This window comes from Callospermophilus lateralis, chromosome 15 (assembly GCF_048772815.1).
Source record: "Callospermophilus lateralis isolate mCalLat2 chromosome 15, mCalLat2.hap1, whole genome shotgun sequence".
In the NCBI taxonomy this organism is placed as follows: domain Eukaryota; kingdom Metazoa; phylum Chordata; class Mammalia; order Rodentia; family Sciuridae; genus Callospermophilus; species Callospermophilus lateralis.
In genome coordinates this window covers 72,725,600-72,746,876 of record NC_135319.1, presented here as the reverse complement: position 1 = coordinate 72,746,876, position 21,277 = coordinate 72,725,600, and the positions used below count along the sequence as shown (strand labels likewise).

Here is a 21,277-nt window from a genome sequence, read left to right as displayed (position 1 = left end):
TCCCCTTCCTTTCCATGAACTCCAGTTCAAGAAGAGAATTTGTTTTTCCAATTACACATAAAGGCAATATATGATTAGTGATAAAGGGATACAAGATACAGCCACCTAAAGCCTTTTTCTATAATAAAAAGGATTCTGGAACAATTTTTTAATCTTATTTTTATAGAAAGATTCTTTAAAAGTTCCAGATTGTATAACCTAGTTTATTGGATATAATAGAAAATATTGACCAGTGTTAAAATGTTGTCCATGTATTTATTGAAGAAATATGCTTTCTTATGCTTTGCTAAGCACCGATAATCCCATCATAAAAGTCACTCCTTTTGAGAGCTCACTGTAGGAAGAGAGTTATTTATGCAAATCATGTAGCAAACCATGATGTACCATGAGAGTGATATGTAGAGTGATACCAAAGCAAAAAGCAAGGTGCCCAACCACTTGTGCTAAATACTGGAAGTTAGAATTACAAATACGTTTGGATAGAGATGCTCCAAGGCAGTCTTGAAATATTCTGTAAGTAAAATCATCAAAGGTTCATTTTGGATTAAATCCCAAGTTTATGCCCTTTTGCTTTGATGATGACATCATAAAGAAGAAACACAATAGTTAATCTTAAAACACACAGACAACTACCAAAGTCCGAGTCCCAATTAGAACGTAGCTGTGTTTGTGGGCCATGGTAATCGTATCAGTTGATGAATTGCAGTGATATGATGCTTTAAGGTGTCTACTCATTGACAGGATCATCAAAATCAGCACCCGCATGCCCATTTCACATTGCTTGGCTTTAATTCTCTGGAATTCACCAAGGCCACATAGTAAAAGCAGTGATGAGCCTGTCATCTGTGACTGCTGGAGGTACTACTTGAACCATTACAGAAAAAAAAAAAAAAAAAAAAAAAACTCTTGGAAACATTGCAGTTTGATTTAAGTATTCAAACATTATTTTTATAATTATTTTACTAAAGATGGGGGAATAATACAGTAAAAGTTTGGTTAGCTACATTAGATTTTAGAAAACAAAGGACTCTATTTTGATTTTGTATCTTTTACTGCAGTTGATGGGTTGAGGGGATTGTTACCTGAAACAACAACTCCTACCCTTAGAGATAAGGCAGAAATCTTGACAAACGCTGTGACTGTTGATCTGGAGATAGGAACATTTGAAAAGATGCATCTAGATTCAGGAAATTATTTTGCTACCCATTGACACTGACTGTGAGCCAAGCAGACAGGCTCGCTAGTTGTCAGTGTGGTGCTTCTGGGATGCCAGGCTTCTCCTGGAATGGAAATGTGGCAGACCTTCCAAGGAAGAAACTCAGAGCAGCAAGTAAGAGGGGCAGATGAGCAACAGGTAACTACCCATTAATATTTAGAAGAAAAACAGTCCAAAACTGAGCTGTAGAGTTTGAGGGTTGGTGAGCATCATGCTTTCTTTTTTTATGCTCTTGGCTTGTGGCCTTGAGAGAAAAGGTCCTCCGTGAATCTGGGCCAGGGTTCAGTGTGGGGAATAGGAGGGCCACTGTCTGTGGCCTGGCAATTGCTGCAGCGTTTATCTGAAATCATGGCAAAAGGGCCATCTTCTCCTTATTCAGGCAAATTCCAGTCGTGTGAACTATCCAAGCTCATGTCACATGTCTCTTTGTGGGGAACTATTAAGCCTTCCTAGGAAGTGTTTGCTTCATGGGAGAAGAAGAAAACTGAATGCGATGTTTGGAGAGTAGACTCGGAATTTCAGGCTTGGTATCAATTAGAGAAACTCACTGATAATAGGGCCTCCAGGAGAATTTTTTTTTGTTTTTGTTTTTCCACAGAAGATGAAGAGGGACTGAGAATATGAATTCCAAAAAGAAGAGTTCTGGGAATACTTCTAGAACACTGATTACTTCTTATTTCAAAGAATTAACAAGAATTTTACCGTTCCTTTCTCCCTCCTCTTTTCCTTTTCTCTCCTCACTCCTCTCTTGTCCTTCCTTTATTCCTTTTTTATTTAATCTTTCCTTGGCTCCTTCCTTCTGTCATTCCACGTTGGACTATCACATGTCAAAATCTATGGATATAAAATATTTACAATAAATCTCCTTGGTAGCTCTGTTTAGGGGGGAGTGTGTGTGTGTGTGTGTGTATGTATGTATGTATGTATGTGTGTGTGTGTTTCTGTGCATGTGCATAAGCAGTTTCTTTTACATTTGGAAAAATACACAAAAATAATTATTTATAATAAACTGTGATAAGTATCTTATAGGGAGTTGTAGCTCAGCACTAGAGTGCTTGCCTCATACATGTGAGGCACTGGGTTCAATTCTCAGCACTGCATTTAAATAAGCAAATAAAATAAAGGTCCACCAACAACTAAATATACATATATTTTAAAAAGTAAATATGTATTGATAGGAGGAAATGCTTTTCCTGTTGTACCTGGGACATATTTATATAAGTGACTTTCCCATCATGTTTGGGGGTCCTGAAAATGACTAGAGAAGCTGGAGAAAATAATTTCAAGCTAGAGACAGAGCTTATAGAAGCTCCTGAGGGGTGGGAAAGGAACATAGCACTTTCAGGGAGTGGCACATTTTTTGAGTATGGCAGATGAGGCAACAAAAGTGAGATGGGGTCTTGGGTACCACAGGACATCCTAAAGGGGATGTGTACTTTCAAGATGTGTCTTTTCTAGTATGAATTGAATGGGTGTGCTGAGTGGCAGAGGGCAGGCAGAGGGACCATTTGAAGACATTTGACTATTTTTCATGTAGAAAAGGAATGAACTAAAGAAAATTCTGATTTTTTTTAAGTACAAATACCCCCAACTTTAATTAATCTTGCTGTATAAAAATTCTAGAGATAGAGTATGACTCCTGTATCATTTATGTAATGGAATTTAGGATGACTTACTATAAGATTATACCAAATATTATGTGCCTCCAAGGCATTTTAGGCTTTTATTTTACTTACACATGTGGCTTCTGGCACAAATCTGAGAGTGACACACATCTGCACATTTTGGTCACACTGGTTCAACAGTATAGGGAATGGTCACTCTGCTGTTGTTCACACTGCCACTTTTTTGGTTGGGCCATGTGATTTGTTCATAGTTCATATGGCAGTAGTAGGTATCTCTGCAAATTTCAAATAAAAAAATTAATTAGATGAGTTTGCTATGTAAATCTCAGCTCAAGTCACCTAGCTAAAGCGACATGCCTGGCATCTACCTCATAAGTCTTGAAAGTTCAATTTGCTGCCAGCAGGGTCACTGTGGGAGTACACGCTAGCCATTTGTGGGGATTATTTTCAAGTCCGAGCTAACAACACCCAGTATCCTTGCCTGAGTTCAGCCTGGCCTTCATCAAACAAAGGTTTTATTATCATTTTTATTTGAAGTGGAAATTTTCCTGTCAGACTATATACATACATAGAATAGGCACAGCCGAAGATTGGGGAGCCTGTAGACATGGATAGACTGTGGGATGCACCGAGCGAGGCACATGGGAAGTTGTTAATGCAGATGCGTCTTTTTATGCTTCTCCATGTTTTAGGTCTGTGATGGGGTCGAACAAGGAACCAGACCTGGTGCATCTCGAGGCCAGAACTGTGGATGGTCGTAAGTAAATGAACTTTGTCCCAAAGTCCATAGTCATGTTAGCTCTGTCATGAACTAATCTGTCATGAACCAAGTCTGTGTAATCACTGTCACAATAATACAAGTCATTTGGAGCTATGGACTGTTCCTGTCATCAGTAAATCAGGATTGTCCCAATAGTCTTAAATCTGTATATTAACATGCATGTTTAAAATAGATAGATGTATTAATACTTATGTATGTATAAATACATATTATCCAGATTTAATTATACTTGGATAGTGGCATTACTAGCACCACCCTCGCATCCATTCAAGGTGTCTTTCAAGGTAAAGAGAAGATTCCAAAACTGAGTTCCAAAGTATTTAGTTGCTTTGCTGCTGCAGTTTTATTTTTTATTTTTCGGCTCATTATTTTGTGAAATACCATCCAGGCAATGACTCCCTGAATTGTTGAGAGCTTCATGAAACATCTGGAAAAATAAGAAGAAAGAATCATGCTCTGTGTCCCCATCATGAGCAGCAGAGGGGAAGTCACCTGAGTCCGTCACTCACCCTTTGGTTCTTCTTCTCAACCCTAGGCATTTGGGCCACAGTGAAGGACTATACTTTGTGGAGGTTGTGGCTTTAGATACATGGTATAGAGGGAGGTGGGTTGCAGATCCACAATTCAAACCCACGTGTGAATGTCTCCAAGATTACCTTGGAAAAACCAGTTAAACCTTTATACCTTGTTTCTTTGTCAGTTAAATACACTGATAATAATGATTCTTTTAGTAGCTAACATTGATTTAGAAATTGTCCTCTGCCAGGAATTATGCTAAGCACATCATGTACTTTATCAAGACAACTTTGTAGGTTCTATTCCCAAAGCCTAGGAAACTAAGTTAATGATTTAGCTAAGGCATATGGTAAATTCATAGCAGACAGTAGTGTCTATTTCACACTCACTATTCAGGTGAGAATTACAGAAACCAAAGCATACGAAGGAATGCACACAGTGGTCAGAGTGATGATGGACTTTCCAAGACATTCTTTGTTTCTAAACTGTTCCTCACAATTCTTAAGAATGCTCATTACTTCTGGTTGCCTCATTACTTCTATATACCTGTCTTTAGTTCTCCTGAACACAGAGGCAGAAGAAACCTACACTTGAAGAGCTTTGAGAAAAAAAAAAAAAAGAAAGAAAAGGACAGGTCACCTATGCAACTCAACTCCCCAGGAGCCACCCAACCTCCAAGACCCCCATTTGAGATTTTTCACAGTTTCTAGAGGTTTTTGTTTCCCCTTTGGAGATATGAATACATTACTTGGCACAGTGAGTTGGAGTGCAGAACAGGGTCTGAGACTATGACCTTCTTCCTATGCACCCAGGCAGGCCTGTGCTTTGTAACGAGCTCAGCAGTTCAGAACGTCTTCCCATCTCTGCAGTGGACTCTCTCAGGGACTGACCCTGGAGCACATGATACTATCTTGGATTCCAAGGTCCAGATGTAAACACAAGATAAAGATCAATATTTTCTGATGTGAAAGTAAAGGCATAAACAGTTTAAAGCTCTCTATTAAATTCCCATTGCTCTGATGATAAGGAGCAAAGTCCTAACTAACCTGGTGCCCGCCCCTTTCCCCAACCTAATTTCTGTTCTGCCTTTCCCTCCCTCCTGGCCTGATGGACTTGGGCTTGACTTCAGTTCTGGGTGCATAGGGGGTTCTGTCCTTGCCACAGGGCTCTCATTCTTGACATTTCCTCTGTCTGGAAACCTTCTTCCATTGCCTCTGCCCTACCAAGTAAATGTAATGAATCACTGTAGATGGGTTACCCTCAGGTTAAGCACCTGTGTATTAGTGAAGACTTTCTTAAATTCCCATTCTAAACCAATTCCTTCTTTTGTTTGCTTTTGTCCAAAATGTATTCTTTTTTGAAAATGTATTCTTTCTTGATTGAAAGAATCCCCACTGGTCTATGAGTCCCACGAAAGCAGAGAACCTATACCTTTGTTCAGTTTTTTTCTACAGCACACACCACAGTGTTTCCATGTAGAAGGAGCTCACCAACTTCATGCTGAAAGAATGGATGAAGAGTTGATCAGTTGTCAGTTTTACCACCTAGCTAACTCAGGTTGCCTGCATATTTTGGAGCACTGTCTCTCAAACTTTACCAAGCATACAACCCATCTAGGGATCTTGTTAGGATGTGAATTCTGATTCGGTAGGGGCCCCAGATTCTGCATTCCTAACAGGCTCCCTGATGATCCCATGCTTCTTATCTGTGGAACCTGCTTTGAGGAGCAAAGTTCCATACCAGGAAACTAATGAAAGAGCTTTAGGGTCTGTCTCCCATGACTGCACCCTTGTTTAGAAGACTCTGGATGGAATTGGTAGCATCCCTGATTGCTTTTATTTTCAAGCTTTAGGGGATAATGCTGCTTTCTGGCTTCTGGCATTGAATGCACATAACCCCACATCCAAAAACAAGTCCTCTCGGCTCTCTCTGATCTGCACATCTTCTCATACCTAATATTGCTCTGCTCCCTGAAGGCATGGTGGTTGATCACACCAAAATGCCATCTCAGGCTCAGCCTTCCCAAGGCGTGAAATACATCAGTAATAACTTTATTTATTTTATTTTACTTTTTTTTTGATATTTGTGCAAAGGCAGCATCTTCAGAAACTATCCAAGGGTGAAAATTCAATAAAGGGATTTAATTTGAAAAGTTATCCCTGTCAAGACAAAACAGAAAGAAAAAAATTACCTACCAATTGAAATAAAGGATCTAAGCATAATACCTGACCTGTCTCAGCATGAAAAAAAAAAAATGAGATTGTCTTAGTATCATATCTCTTTTTCCTCCTTCAGTCTCTCTCCTCTCCTCCCCTCCCCGTTATCTACTCTCTATCTCCAAGACTGTTATTACCAGGGCTCAAGGTAAAAGAAACAGAGAGGAAGAGGAGGGAAGGCAGAACACAGAGAGGGCAGATCAGCAGATGTTGCTGTTGCTGGCAGGAGGGAGAGTGAGTTTATCAAAACCAGTCTGGTCCATTTCTCTAAGAAGTCCAGTGGCTCTGTTCTCTCCTCTTATTTCCTGATTGAAACGATTCCTTGTTTTTTCACCCCTTTGTTATTATTTTGTACAAAGTTGAAGTATATGGAACCATTGTTTATATTATAGGTGGTACATGTTTTATAATATGTTCTAAAACCATATGTATATTTGGGTGTGTATATATGTACGTGTGTATATATATATATATATATATATATATATATATATATATATATATTTTTTTTTTAACTTTGAATTTTTAAATTTTAATGTGTTTAAGAATTCTGTAGCTTGACACAGGAAAAATGCCTCACTTGCTAGTTTGGCTCATCTCTGTAAGATGGGTTGCAAATCCTTATCTGGGTTTGTTATTCAGATTTTAAACATGATCTCATTTCATATATTCCTGTCTTACAATTGATAATTAATTTGCCAGAGTCCCTGTGTTTGAAAGGAGGTGAGCTCTGAAAAGCGTTTTGCTCCATGAGAGTCTATGACTAGCACATAGGTTTCTCACCAACTATGTTCTGAACTGTGGATGTCTTGTACTTTACATCTGTGACAAGGATGCTTCTCTTTCTTGTGTTAGTCACAGCCTTGGGAGGTAAGCTGAAAAGGGCAAGTTCAATTACTATCAATCAGAGGAAGTATTATAGGAAAACCTTTAACATATTTATCAGGGACATTTTATTGTCCTCCACTTTGACAAGTCCTCATTCAGGATGCAAAGACTTTTTTGAACTTTAATATTTCTGTGTGGATGTGGGTATGCATGTGAGGTTGTGCATGTCATTTGTACCCAGTACAACACTTAAAAAGAAATCCTACATTCTATTGACTTATCACACATAGCTGTATTTGTGTATAATGTGTAATATATGTTGTCAGAAAATGTTGACTGAACTGCTAGATTCCAAACTTTATAAAAAGATAGATCATATTTAATCTTTGTTCAACATATAAAACATAGCTCTGAACTTAAAACATTTAAGGTTTGTCAAATTCATGAAAATATTTGAGTATCACTGTGTAGACATGTCTTCTTTATATAAATGAAAATTATATTGAGATTTCATCTCACTCTAGTCAGAATGGCAATTATCAAGAATAAAAGTAATAATATTGGCAAGGATGTGGGGGAAAACATACACTCATACGTTGTTGGTCAGACTGAAAATTGGAACAATCACTTTGGAAAGCAGTATGGAGATTCCTCAAAAATCTCAGAACGGAGCCACCACATAACCTAGCTATCCCCCTCCTCGGTATATATTCAAAGGATTTAAAATCAGCATACTACATTGAAGCAGACACATCACTGTTTATAACAGCACAATTCACAATGGCTAAGCTAGGAAGCAAACCTAGATGCCCTTCAACAGATGCATGGACAAAGAAAATGTTAAACAATGGAGTATTAGTCAGCTATAAAAAAGAATGACTTTATGATATTTGCCAGTAAATGGATGGAACTGGAGACTATCATGCTAAGTGAAATAAGCCAGTCTCAAAAAGTCAAAGGTCAAATGTTTTCTTTGAATGCAGAAGCTAATTCAAAATAAGCTAATTTAAAAAAAAAAGAATATAAGAAAGATAAGTGGATAGACAAAAGGGGGATGAAGAGAAGGGAGGAGAGACGGGATAGGGAAAGATAGTGGAATGACTCTGGCCTAAAATTCTTATTTATGCATCATGAACATCCAGCAAGACACTAATTAAAATAAAAACTCTAAGTAAATAGCAGAAAGTTCAGTAGAGTAGAGGGAAAGGAACAGGAGGTGGGAGGAAAGGAAGATGAGAGCAGGCGCCTGGGACTGAATTTGAACAAATTATATTTCATGCTTTTATAATTATGTCAAAATGAATCACTTATAAATGAAAAGAATCAATAAAATATAAAAGAGATGAGCACATGATGAGCACAGGAAACTTACTGACTCCCTGCAATGGGTGCTGCATTTCCCATGTATGTGGTTTTGGAGGAAAGGCGCATGCCTCTTGCCAGCATGCGTCCCCTGGCAATGACACACATATGCCTCCCTCTGCATGCGTGCTTGTCTGTAAGGCGGTATCATGTGTAGCACCAGGCTTGGCCATGACGGCATCTCCCTTTCACTCTGAAATGAAGGGCCCAGCCAGTGACCTGAGTGTTTCTGTGCTGGTAGTGATCCATGGCAGCAGGGACAGGGGGCAGGGGACAATTACTGGTTTCAGGATCTATTTGCATGAGTAAGTAACCTTGTAACTACTATCCCAAGGACTAATCTTCCTCACTCAGGAAAAATAAACCTTGACCCTTTATCCAACTGTGAAAATAACTGCCCCCAAACTCTCTGAAATGAACCTCAAACTAAGCACCCTGCCCGCTGAAATAAAACAAAATGAAACTCCCAGCTTTTTTTACGCCACTAATTCTGTCTTGAGTGGGAACTGGAAATCTCCTTCCTACTCGCGGTCCTCCTGCCTTCCCGTCTGCTTTCCACACTGAACCGTGTGTGTGTCGGTATGTAGAGGAGCCCAGCACGGCTGAAATAAGTGGGAGAGGTGACGGGGAATGCAGCTCTTAAAAGTCCTCGCTGGCTGAACTGTGGAGTGCTTGGGAGCTTTCACTATGAGCATCAATTGCTTTCACACCAGAATAGCAACTTACAATAACAAAAAGGGCAGTTAGGGTGCAAACAGATCAAATGAAACGTGAGCTCTACTTCCTGGTCTTCATTCCCTTTCCCAGGAAGTAGTACTGTGTACTTTTTGTATATAATCCTTGCTGCTTCCTCTGCCTGGGACATTCTCCTCCTGTCTTCCTCCTGTCTTGACCAGTTGAGTGTGATTCGTCTCCTCGGCTGGTTTAGATGCCAGGCTAAGAACCCAATTCTAGGGGAAGACTTTCTTAAATTCCCAATCTAAATCAACTTCTATTTTGTTTGCTTTTATCCATGGTTTTTTCCTCTTGCTTTCATCTCAGTTTGAAATTTTACCTCCAACTTGTGTGTTCTTTGATCATAACTTTTCCTCTCCACCAGTTCTATGAGAGCAGGATCCAAAGTCTAAGGATGAATACGTATGTGTACATACATTCTCTCTCTCTCTCTCTCTCTCTCTCACACACACACACACACACACACACACACGACTCATACAGTATTCATGTGTTGTGCCAAAGTTAGTGTTGGTGAACAACAGTAAGCTAAAAATCTTTCCATAATATCAGCACATTGAAATGTAGCAGCTTCATGGCGGACCACTATGTAGAAACCCACTATACAGTGAACTGTAATTTAATAATCACTATGTCGTTAAAAGATACATAGATTTTTATCTAATGCTGACACACACACACACATTATTTCTTTGGTTAGCAAGCATTCACACCTGTGTAAATAGTACACATTACTGGAAGAGAAATTGCTGAAGGAAAATCCCTGGGTCAGAACTTATGCATTTTAAATCTTCCTGGACATTGTCACATTGCCTTCTGAAATAGTTACAGCAATGCATAGTCCCACAGCATGAGAAAGCCTGTGTTCTGAGCCAGCCCTCATCAAGGAAGCATGTTGTGACTGAGTCTTAACTAACCCATCCAACCCATCCGACGAGCAGAAAAACATGGCATATCTGTGCCATTAATTAGGAGCAAGCTTGAAGTTTTAAAATTAATACTTGGCTATTTTGATGTCTTCTTCAGTGAACCTCAAAGAATCAAATCTTTCTAATATTTTAGAGAAGATATAACACTTTGGTATTTTTAGACAAAATCCTGCCACCCCGCTCCAGCCAGTTTCTGCAGTGGCAGTGCAGTCCCCATTATTCAATCTCCACATCTCCGCAGTCTCCACTTCCCTTCTCTCACAGTCAACTGAGGAATAGTTTCTAGGGCAGAGCCGAGGGAGAGGTGAACGGTTTCCACCTGTGTTCCATTCTACTTGTGGTAGATGCCAGCAACTTCCCAGCACGCTGTACAAATGCATCGTCCCCTCTCTTCCAATCTCCAACCAAGCATCAAGGTTTGCATGGTGCCTAGGCACAGAACACTCTGCTCTTCCTGTTGCTGTCATTCTGACCCCATTTTTCACATTGCAGAAGTCCCTTGATTTCAACTGCTGGTGGTTTCAGTCTCTCTGATTCAGTAGGTTAAAGACGGCCCTGGAAACCAATCAGAAAAACAAGAAATAAGATATCAGCTCTCCCCACAGAGCAGGGAAGAACCTGATGGCTGAGTCCTAACAGGTTCAGCCAACAGGGCAGCTCTCATGTCCACATCTGTGTAGCCCTGAGCACTACTCCCTCTGCCTCCTGTGTGCTTCCCTCTCTGTAAGAGACCTGTACCTCACCTGCTGTCCTGAGAACGAGAGAACAGAGGTGCCACAGTGAAATATGTCATCCCAGGTCTTAACTCCAGGACTGAAGTCTGGATTTGTAGTGGGTACTCAGGATCCCTCAGGATGCAGCCACAGCCGTCTGCATAGCATGTATGTGTGACCATTTCTAAGAATCTGGAAAATTAGTAATGTTTCTGGATCTTGCTTTTAAAAAATATAGGACCAAGGAGACACTGATGCTTAATCATACATCTCCCCCTCCTTCCCAGTACATCCTTGGGTGACAGTGGCGCTAGTATGGTGCATTGTATTTCTACTCTTGGCTTGGTGCCACTGCCCTGGGTCATTTCTAGCAGCAGTACTTAAGATCGCCATTAGAGGTCGGTACTGTGGTTAATTTCTTCATTTTAGTGATGAGGAAAACAAGGCTTAGGATGAGTAAGTGTTTTACCCATTGTCTCTGAGCTAGGGTTTAAAACCAGGTCTGGCTTACTCCAGGTGCATTATTCGTTCATTGGATAAATATTGTTGGACTCCTGTGCTGTGGCAAGTGCTCTCCTGGGTATGAATGAGGGATGGAAGGAAGAGCACAAAGGTCCTGCTCTTATAAAGGTCACCTTCTAGTTGGGGGAGGAAAACAGATGAGAAGCAAATGTATAGTGCATTTATATGAGGGGTGTGTGTGCAAATGTATAAGCACAGCAAAGCACAGCAGGCTGAATCGAGAAGGATTGTGGAAGAGGGTGGATGAGGAAGAAATCTCTGATGAGGTGACATTTGATAGTTGAGCCAAGTCCTTATGGAAGCGAGAGAGAGAACTGTGTCTGTCTGGTGGACAAGCATTCCAAACAGATGGAACAGCATGTGCTGTGGATATGGAGTACAAGCAAGCTTGGCCGGCTGAGACATGACATGACGGGCAGGTGGCTGGAATATCAAGGGGTGGGCAATTGTGTCTCTTGTCCTTGTGTGTTCCTTGATGGAAGACAGGAATTATTCCACCTCTTTTCTTGTTGAACATCCACAGTGTTCAAAGTATAGTACTCGATATGGAGTGTGATAGAAACAGTAAGTTAATAAGTGAAGGAATAGTTGTTGGAATGCAGTCATATGACTCAGAGGCAATCCCTTGAGCTGACCCTCTGTCCTGAAATTAATCTTATAATATGTAGATACGTGTTGAGTAAATACTGCACACCTCTCCCCACCTCAGAAAAGCTTGGAGAAAAAACTGTATTTCCTATCCCATGCACTAAACTGTTGACATTTCCTCCTCCCTTCCTTCACTCTCTCTCTTCTCTCCTGCTCTTCCCTACCCTTTGTCCTTCCTGCTCTGTCTCTGGGCTCTCTGGTGCCCCTCCCCACTTTCCCTGTAAGCTTAATTTGGAAAGTTAAATGAGCCATGTGCTTCTCAGTTTTTCATGGCTGGGGTGACCTTGTGAGTAACTTTGTGTCTTTGCTCAACTCAAGGAGTTTGTGCTGTGGATTTCTGCTGTGGCTTGCTTGCAAAACACAAATAGGCGTTTCCCAAACACGTGTCATGCCCTGGTGCTCTTGACCAGTATATCTTCTTTCTGGGATGATGACTGATCATTGTCCCCATGCCAAGAAATCTTCCAGGATGCTCTCTCTGTGGAACAGAGTGAAAAGTAAAATTGTCTCTATCCTCAAGAGCACTCTAGGACCTGGGGGACACAAGTCCATGATGCTCTGTGATACAAAGTGAATAAATGTGGCATCTCATTAGAACTTTCTGATATAGAGCAGATCGTCTGTGCAGATGTGTGAAGGTGGGATGCCTCTCACCTGTGGACCCTTGGCACCTGCCCATCTCATCGGACACCCTCACCACCCTGCATCGAAACTGGCCAGTGACTTCCCTGTATTTCCATCAGTTATGACTGAGGTTCCTCTCATATTCACATTTCCTAATTTTATAATCCCAGAATGTTCCTATAGCAGCCACGAACTCCCAAATGCCCAAAGGCCAATCATAAAAGGCAATGTTTAATCTATTTAATCACAACATTTTATAAAGAAAGCAATGTCAAGTCTAAGCTCACCATGTCAAAGGAGAATGTTTGGAAGTTTATGATTTTCCCAGGAATGTCTTGTCTTCTATGTGGACATTCCAGGGCAGAGGGATGAGTCTCAGTTTTGAAGATTTCAATTTCTACATGGTACACGCCACAGAGGACTCTAGAATAGGAAGGGAGTGCATATGAACAGCTGCCTGATGAGCACATACCAAGTATGGTGTGTGTGTGCGTGTGTGCAAGAGCAGGCACGTGGGGACCTTTAATGGTAAAGCTCTGAAAATAATGGAGCAATAGAAAGAACAAATGAAAACTTACATGCAGATGTATGGGTCTTAGAAATTGTTCTGTTTCAAAGTTGAAATTAATGGGGCTGGGAAAACATTTTAAAGTGCCTTTGAAAAAAATCTGTATAGTTCCGTTTTGTTTCTAGTTAAACAGCTACAGTAATAAGGTATATTAAAGTATTTGCTGCAAAGTGCTTCTTGAATAATAGAATGAATAGACAGTTTCAGAGGTCTGTGATAGATATTTTTTTGCTATGTCATTTACTAGAATATGAACTTGCACAAATTTCTCACCTAAGTCTGGGTTTCTTCAATTGTACAAAGTACCTCTCTCTGATTTTTTTTTTTTTAAAACAAAGTTTTAAAAAGAAGAAGAGAAAAAAAAAATATATGTGATCCACTTAGCACAGTTCCTGACCCAGAGGAGAAGTTGCTCTGGTTAACTTGGAGGTTAATACTGCTGCTGCCATCAATGGAGACATTCTGGGAAGGGAGAAGTCTGCCTGTGCCTCAGGAAAAACTCTACTGAAGGCCTGGGAAGAGTTTAGACGGAGTAACAGGAGAAGAAAAGCAGTTCAAGCCAGCAGAGCTCTCTGAATGAACACCGGGGTGTCAGCCAGGAATAAGAACACCATTTAGAAATAGCAGAAGTCCTCCAGACGTGGACTTGCCAGCAACGTCGCAGAGTTTTGTTTTATTTTGGCAGGTCTGGGTAAAGTATGGAAAAGATGTGCCAGATCTTAAAGTAACAGCCTGCTTTTGAACAACCTCTTTGGTTCTAAAATTCTAACACCCTCGTTAGAGAGTCTGGCGCCTAGCTTAGTAAAAGACCTTCTCAGGGGCTCAGAGCATGTTGCAGAAGGAGCTGGGCCCTAAGAGGTGGCTCCATCAGAGGGAGGGCTCACCTCCAGGCTCCAGGAGGGCTGACCCTTGTGCTGGGTGCAAAGGTGGTTTCACATTCTTCTCCTAGCCTGGCTTGTTTTCTGGTCCTGCCAGTTAACCACTATTTTATACAGATTATTTGTTATTTAGGAATTATGTAAGGAGCATATTTTTGATAACTATTTTTAAATTTTTATTTGTAATTGGCAAAGTAATTGCTTCTATTCATGGGGTTTCTAAGATATAACATGCTCTGAATTATTTTTGCAATGTGGAAATGATTGAATCAGGTTAATTAATCCAACACCTCACACACTCTGTATTTGTGGTGAGAAGATTTAGACCTACTCTTCACATTTTGAAATATGCAATGCATTATTATTTATCGTTGTCATCATTCTGTGCAATAGGTTGCTAAATCTTATTCCTCCTGTCTAACTGACATCTTGCACCCTGTGATCAGTACCTTGCCTTCCTCATCCATTCTCCTCCCAGAACCTCTGATAACTACCATTCCGCTCTTTACTTCTGTGATTTCAACTTTTTTTGAGTTCAGATATAAGATCCTACAGGACTTGTTTCTCTGTCACTGCTTTATGTCACTTATCATCCTGTCCTCCAAGCTCATCCCTGTTGAGACAATTAACAGAATTTCCCACTTTTTGAAGGCTGAATAGTATTCCATTGTGTACATATACTGAATTTTATTCATCCAATTAATTTTGTTGATGGACAGGTCAATTGCCTATGTAAGCTATTATGGAAAATACCATACTACACATGAGAATGCAGGTTATCTTTTCAACATAATGATTTTAATAATTCCTTTGGATGTATACCCAGAAATTGTTTTGCTGAATCCTATGGATGATTCTGTTTTATCTTTCTGAGGAACCTCCATACTATTTTCCATAATAATTGTACTAATTTACACTTCTACCTACAGTGTACAAATGTTCCCTTTTCTCCACCCACTTGTGGCTGTAACCTTTACAAAAGTAACCTTTTGTCTTTCTGATAAATCTACTGGGCCTTAGGTAATAGCTCATTGTGGTTCTAATTTGCATTTCCTTGGTGACTAGCAAAGATGAGCATTTTACCTTAATCCTTTTGGCCAGGAGTATTCTCCTTTGGAGAATTATCCACTTAGGTCCTTGATCATTGTTTAATTGGGTTGTTTCCTTGCTACTGACTTGAGTTCTTTATATATTTTGGTGTTAGGCCTTGATGAGTTGTATGGTTTGCAAATATTTCCTCTCAGTCTCTGGTCTGTCTCTTCACTCTACTCTTTTCTGTGCTGTGCCTAAGCGTTTTATTTTTACACAATCTCATTTGTCTATTTGTGCTTTAGTTGCATCTGCTTTGGGGTCATATTCAAGAAATCTTTGTCCAGTCCAATATTGTGGAGCATTTTCCCTCTATTTCTGTCTAGTAACCTTACAGTTTCAGGACTTATATGAAATCTTTAATTGTTTTGGGTTGATTTTCACTTGTGATGTAAGATCAAAGTCTAATGGGTGCTTCTGCTTTTGAATATCCAGTTTCCTCTTTATTTATAGAAGATACAGTCCCTTCCTCATTGTGGGTTCTTGTTATTGTTGTTTTGTTACATATAGTGGGGATGGAACCCAAGTCCTTATACTCTGGCCAAGCACTCGACCACTGAGCTCTATCCACAGCCTCACTATGTATTGTGGTGCCTCTGTGGAACATTGGTTGAGCTTAGTGTCTGGGTTGATTTCTGAGCTCTCTATACAGCTTCGTTGGCCAGTGTGTCTTCTCTTCTATCTGAGTACCATGCTGCTTTGATTATTATAGCTTTGTAGTAGATTTGGAAGTCATGTAGTATGAAGCCTCCAGATTTGTTCTTTTATTTTAAAAGATAGCTTTGAGTGTAAGAGATCTTTTGTGATTCCATAGGAAGGGCGGAAAAATTGACCCAAACCAAACCTTGAATACAAATAAAGATGCTGTCTCAGAAATGTCTGTAATACTTTACAGATGTTCACTTTGATACACAGTGAGCAATAAAGAGAGAGGACTTTAATAAAAATTACTGCGATCTCTATTTAAGCACAGTCTAATCAGGCACTAGGCTAAACATGTTTCCAGATTAAGGTCTTCTATTGTCACAACCCCTGGTGAGGTGGATATCACTTTTTCCCATTTTATGGATCAGAGTTTAGAGAGGATGAGTGATTTGCTCAGGTTCACAAGGTAGCCCTCAGGCCTGCACCTAAACCCCTATTTCTCTACTCAAAGCCTGGCCTTGCAAAGGAAGCTCCAGTTCTCTGGATCAGCACAGGTTTGGGGTGGATGGGGACTGCATTTTTTCAATCAGCAGCTGTTGCAAATAGTGAGAATGCTCAGAAAGAGCAGCACAGCGTCCTAATTACCTGTGGCAAGGAAAACATCTGTGTAAGAAAAGTAATGAAATTAATTCTAACGTGGAGCAGTTGCATACATTAATTGACATTAATTAATGCCAAATTACAAGACACTTCCTATGGAATCGCATCCTAAGCTCACCAGAATTGAATATGGAAAGAGTTCATCATACTTAATGCTATTACAGCAAGCCCTGGGGGAGTGAGAGTGATTGGTCTCTCATTATGAACTGCAGCCAATTTCTTTCTATTTCCATTAGAAGGAGAAAGGGAACAAACCAGGGAACACTTTACCAGGCAGGCAGCTCAGAATGGATCATTTACCCTTCAGCTTGTAAATTTCACTTGGAGCCATTCTGAGAAACAATTGGTTTAAAGACTCCTTCCAGAGGCTTTTCCTATGTCACCGAAATGTATACTTTTGTCATTCTAAAGTCCAAAGACAGGCTCATGTACAACTCAACTGCAGAATGCAGCATGGGTTGGAGGAACCCAGAATGCGCTGGTCTCATAAGCCCAAAAGACTTTCTCTCCCGTATCTACCAAGCTGAGAGGTGTGGGACCAGTGATGGGTACACAGGTTGTCCAACCTCCTCACATTGCTGTTTTTCCTCTATTATTGAAATAAATGTTTTATTCATTTTTCCTCAGTAGGCATGCATCTATTGATATCTATATATAAACAACTTGCCAAAAAAAAAAAAGTAGACCCAAAATGCACATATTGTGGTAACCTACTTTTTAAAAACTTTTATTTTGGAATAATTTCAGATAGAAAAGTTACTGAGATAGTTTAGAGTACATGCACTCTCCACTCAGTTTCCTTCAGTGTTCACGTTTTTAAAACCCAAGGTATACCATTCAAAACTAAGAAATTCACTTTAGTGCCATACTATTAATGGGTAACTTCCTTTTATAATATAAAATTCAATACATATCCCTTCATAGTAGCAGAATTTTAATAGCCAACTATGCATGTCCCATGTTTATTTAACTGTCCCTCTATTGGTCATTTTGTTTTCTCTAATTTAATATAATGGAGAGAGAGAGAGAGAGAGAGAGAGAGAGAGAGAGAGAGAGAGAGAGAGAGAGAGAAAGACTCCCCTGTGATGAAAAACCATGTGGCCACCTCCTTGCATACATCATTATTCCCTTAGAATTTGCAGAGATGAACCTAAGACCAAAGGATAAGATTTTAAGTATCTTGATCCTTATTGCCAGTTATCTCATAAAATATGAATTTATGGGTGTTTTCACTTGGGATTTAGGGATATCCCTTGATACTCTGATAGAAGCCAAGATATATTTGACAAAAAAATTGGCCTGAAACTCGCTGAGATTTTTCATGCCACATAGTGTGGCAGAAATAAACCAAAGTTGGAGTCAGGCCAACCAAGTCAAAACCCCATACTGCCATTTCTATAAATCATGAGTTTTTGAGTTTTACTCTCCAAATCTGAAAAATCAGTTGATATATCATAGTCTGTAGTGTTGTGATGACTAAATGAACCAAGTAAATGTGAACATCCTTTAGAGTGTCTGGCACAGAGTTGCTCAACAAATGTTACTCAATCCCTCAGATTCATAATTTCATATAGATGAGCTATGAATGTGATAAGTATATGTTTGTGTTTTTCATCTTATGTTTGTTTGGGGCTCTATGAAGACAATAGTGAGTTTTTAAGAAAGAAACTACTGGATACTATCACAAAAAAGATAAGGAATATATATATCTATCAGGAAGCCCTAGTTATACATCAGCTCTAAAAGTACAGTGGAACTTGTAAATGGAGGCCCCAAAATTCCTGATCAAGAACCTTTGATTCAGTTAGCTTTGACCATAGTTTGTATTCAGTCTCATGGAGGGAGAATCATAGCAGTAGGGCAGCGCTGTAGAGTCAGTAGCTGATGTCATCAGGGTACTTTCTGTCTGTCTTTCACACTCATCATGTAGGCTTCATGCAAAGCTTGGCTTCTTCAGATAATCAAGACAATAGAGCAGTTTGAAACACCACATTGAGACACAGTGTAGCCCAGAGGCAGAGGAGGCCTTCTGCTGTGTCACCTGGTACCTGCTAGATTTAAATGCCCTCTTCTAAATCCAGGAATGCCAAGAGGACTAGGAAAACCCAGAGTGGACCTAAACCCAGTGGGATTCTTCCCTACTGATGCGATGTTCTGAGTCACAGGGAAGAAGGATGAGTCTGTCCAATACTGTTTTTTTCCCCCAGCAAATGGAGAAGAATGGAGCTTGAGTAGGCCCCTAACCGTACCTGATACAGAAATATAGTTACAGTATTCAAATTCAGCTTAACCAGTTTTGTTTAGGATCTGTTATGTGCCCAGGTTGATCTCATCATTGTGACAGATAGCAAAAGAGAAAGCAAGAATATTGTCATTGTTGATATAATTGGCATTTGAACAAGTTTGATTTTGAAAACATTTAACATACGCATTATTCCGTAATTAATCCTATCTATAAGTCAATCTACTAGATAATTTATATTGTCATCCCTATTTAATAGATGAAGGAAGCAAGATTCAGGAAGGTGAAGAGATTTCTTTTGAACTAAGCAGCTAGTAAATGGCCACAGCAGAACTAAGCTCAGATCTCAAAGTCACAGATTTTCATCATCTCTGACCTCAAGGTACCTTTTGAGAAAATGAAGTAACTTAAAGGCATCAAAAAGGTCTAGTGGAGTGTGAAATTTTACAGACGTTGTGTGTTATAGGGGGGTCCATTTGGAGAAGAGATGAGCCCCAGTTATTGTTTTTAAGGAAAAATATCCTGAGTTATGCCTAAAATGGAACCACAGGAAGGTCTGGGAAAAGGAGACAGGAAAGAATCAGCAGAGGTCCTCTCTTTAGTTCAGCCTAGGAGATGGTTTCACCAGGAGCAGATGGGGTACTTGGGAGCTACCCGGTACCCACAGAAGGCAGCAGGGTGAGGAAGATGATGAGGAAAGCCATATTTCTTCAGGTGTCTGTGAGCTTATCAGCAATTATATCTTCTTTAGTCAGATAGGGGCCAATGTGCATGCCGCCCCCTAGTGGCACTTCTTGTTGAGCATGGAATACTGATGTGAAGGTGATCCTGAAAAACTCAACCCTGCTGATTTCCTTAAAATTATTTAGTTAATACTCATGTCCTCTTCAATGTGCTTCTGTCCATCCCCTTTGCATATAAGTTGTGGCCTTCATATATTTTCATTTAGAACAGATTTCTGCATGTGTCTATAATTCTTAAAATCAAATTTACCCATTCATTTTTAATTAAAAAATATATATTCCAATAAAGAGGTGTTGTTCAACATAGAATCATTTATTTTCTATTATGTTCCAGGAACTTAGGACTTGGGTAAAGAAAAAAGAAAAATAAAGTTACCTGTCTCCATGAAGATTACATTCTAATTGGGAAAGGATACAGAAAATATATTAACATTTGTTATTGTGAGATATTCCATGGAGGGGATTAATAGGATGGCATATAATACAGAGCAGTCAGGGAAAATCCTTGGAAATAACTGTGAGCTGAAATCTAGAACCTTCTTTGGTTGCAGCCTGGGGAAAAGCACTGTAGGCAGAGACAAATAAAATGCCTCTGATGTGGTGGAAAGTTTGGCCAAGTTCCTGAACATAAAGTAGGCTGAATTAGAAGACTCACAGCAAGAAACAAAGAGATCAGTGTGGGAGGAAGAAGGAAGTTGGAGTGGTGGGCAGTGCTGATTTTGAATTTATTCTAGGTGCAATGAGGCAAAAGCCATTTTAAGTAAGAGCCGAAACTCTCCGATTACATAGGGGTCAGAATAGTGAGCACTGAGAAACAAAAATAGCTTCCCCGATAGCACCTCCTTCTAGCAATGGAGACGGAATTGATGTAAGAGTGATTTATCAATATGGAGACTGTGCTTAACAGCAGGTGTAATTTCTAGTGAGATCCAGGGCTCAGTTTACTCATCTATAAAAGTAAGAACAAAGTTTTTGACTCGTGGGAATCCCTCTATTCTGTTTGATTTCTAATTCTTAGAAGAAACATGTTTATATTATTAAAGAATCATTATTTGTAACAACAGCACTTCCACCGGAGATGGTTAATGACTTAATATGTTTCCCTAATTCTGTCAAAGGTGAGAGTATGGAGGGGAAGCCTGCTAAAGAGAAGAATGTAACTACGAAATCACAAGCATTATTAAATGTCAGTTTGGGAAAATATTTTCACTGGGTTTGGGGGAAAAAAATTAAAGAACAGATAGTTAGTATTCTGATATGGCAAGAGTTGGTGAGACCACAGGGAGAGGGTGCTGTTGAAGAATAATGATAATAATCGTAACAAAAATGACAGCAATTACCAATGTGAAGATTGGAGGTTTGTTTAAAGACATAGAGATGGCAAGGGAAATACACACCATCTACCCTGATTCTAAAATGCTACATGTATACCTCCACCACCCCCCTTTTTTTTTTTTTTCAGATTCACAATACCTTACTTGCCGAATGCAGAACTGCACAGAAACCAACAGAAATAAACCTTTCCCAGGCTACATTGACCCAGACTCTTTGATTGTCCAGGATGATTATGTGTTTGTTCAGGTAAGAAAGATCCACTTGTACTGATTGTCCCAAAGGCATTTCTCACTCTTATTTCTGTCTATGTCACAGCGTTTCCACCTGCTCACATGGCTTATGAGTAAAAATGGAAGGAAGGGAGGGAGGAAAAAAGGAAGGAAGGAACATATGGAGTGGGAA

General features: G+C 39.7%; 1 protein-coding gene across 4 annotated transcripts in view; it reads left to right on the top strand.

The window, feature by feature from the left end:
* Positions 1-21,277, top strand: part of Sorcs1 (sortilin related VPS10 domain containing receptor 1) — a 466,212-nt gene that overhangs the window by 334,250 nt on the left and 110,685 nt on the right. For all 4 annotated transcript variants that reach the window (XM_076834120.1, XM_076834123.1, XM_076834121.1 and 1 more), the window contains exons 6-7: positions 3,534-3,598; positions 21,003-21,121. In XM_076834120.1, coding sequence (XP_076690235.1) covers positions 3,534-3,598; positions 21,003-21,121 — 184 coding nt within the window. The remainder of the gene's footprint in view (positions 1-3,533; positions 3,599-21,002; positions 21,122-21,277) is intronic.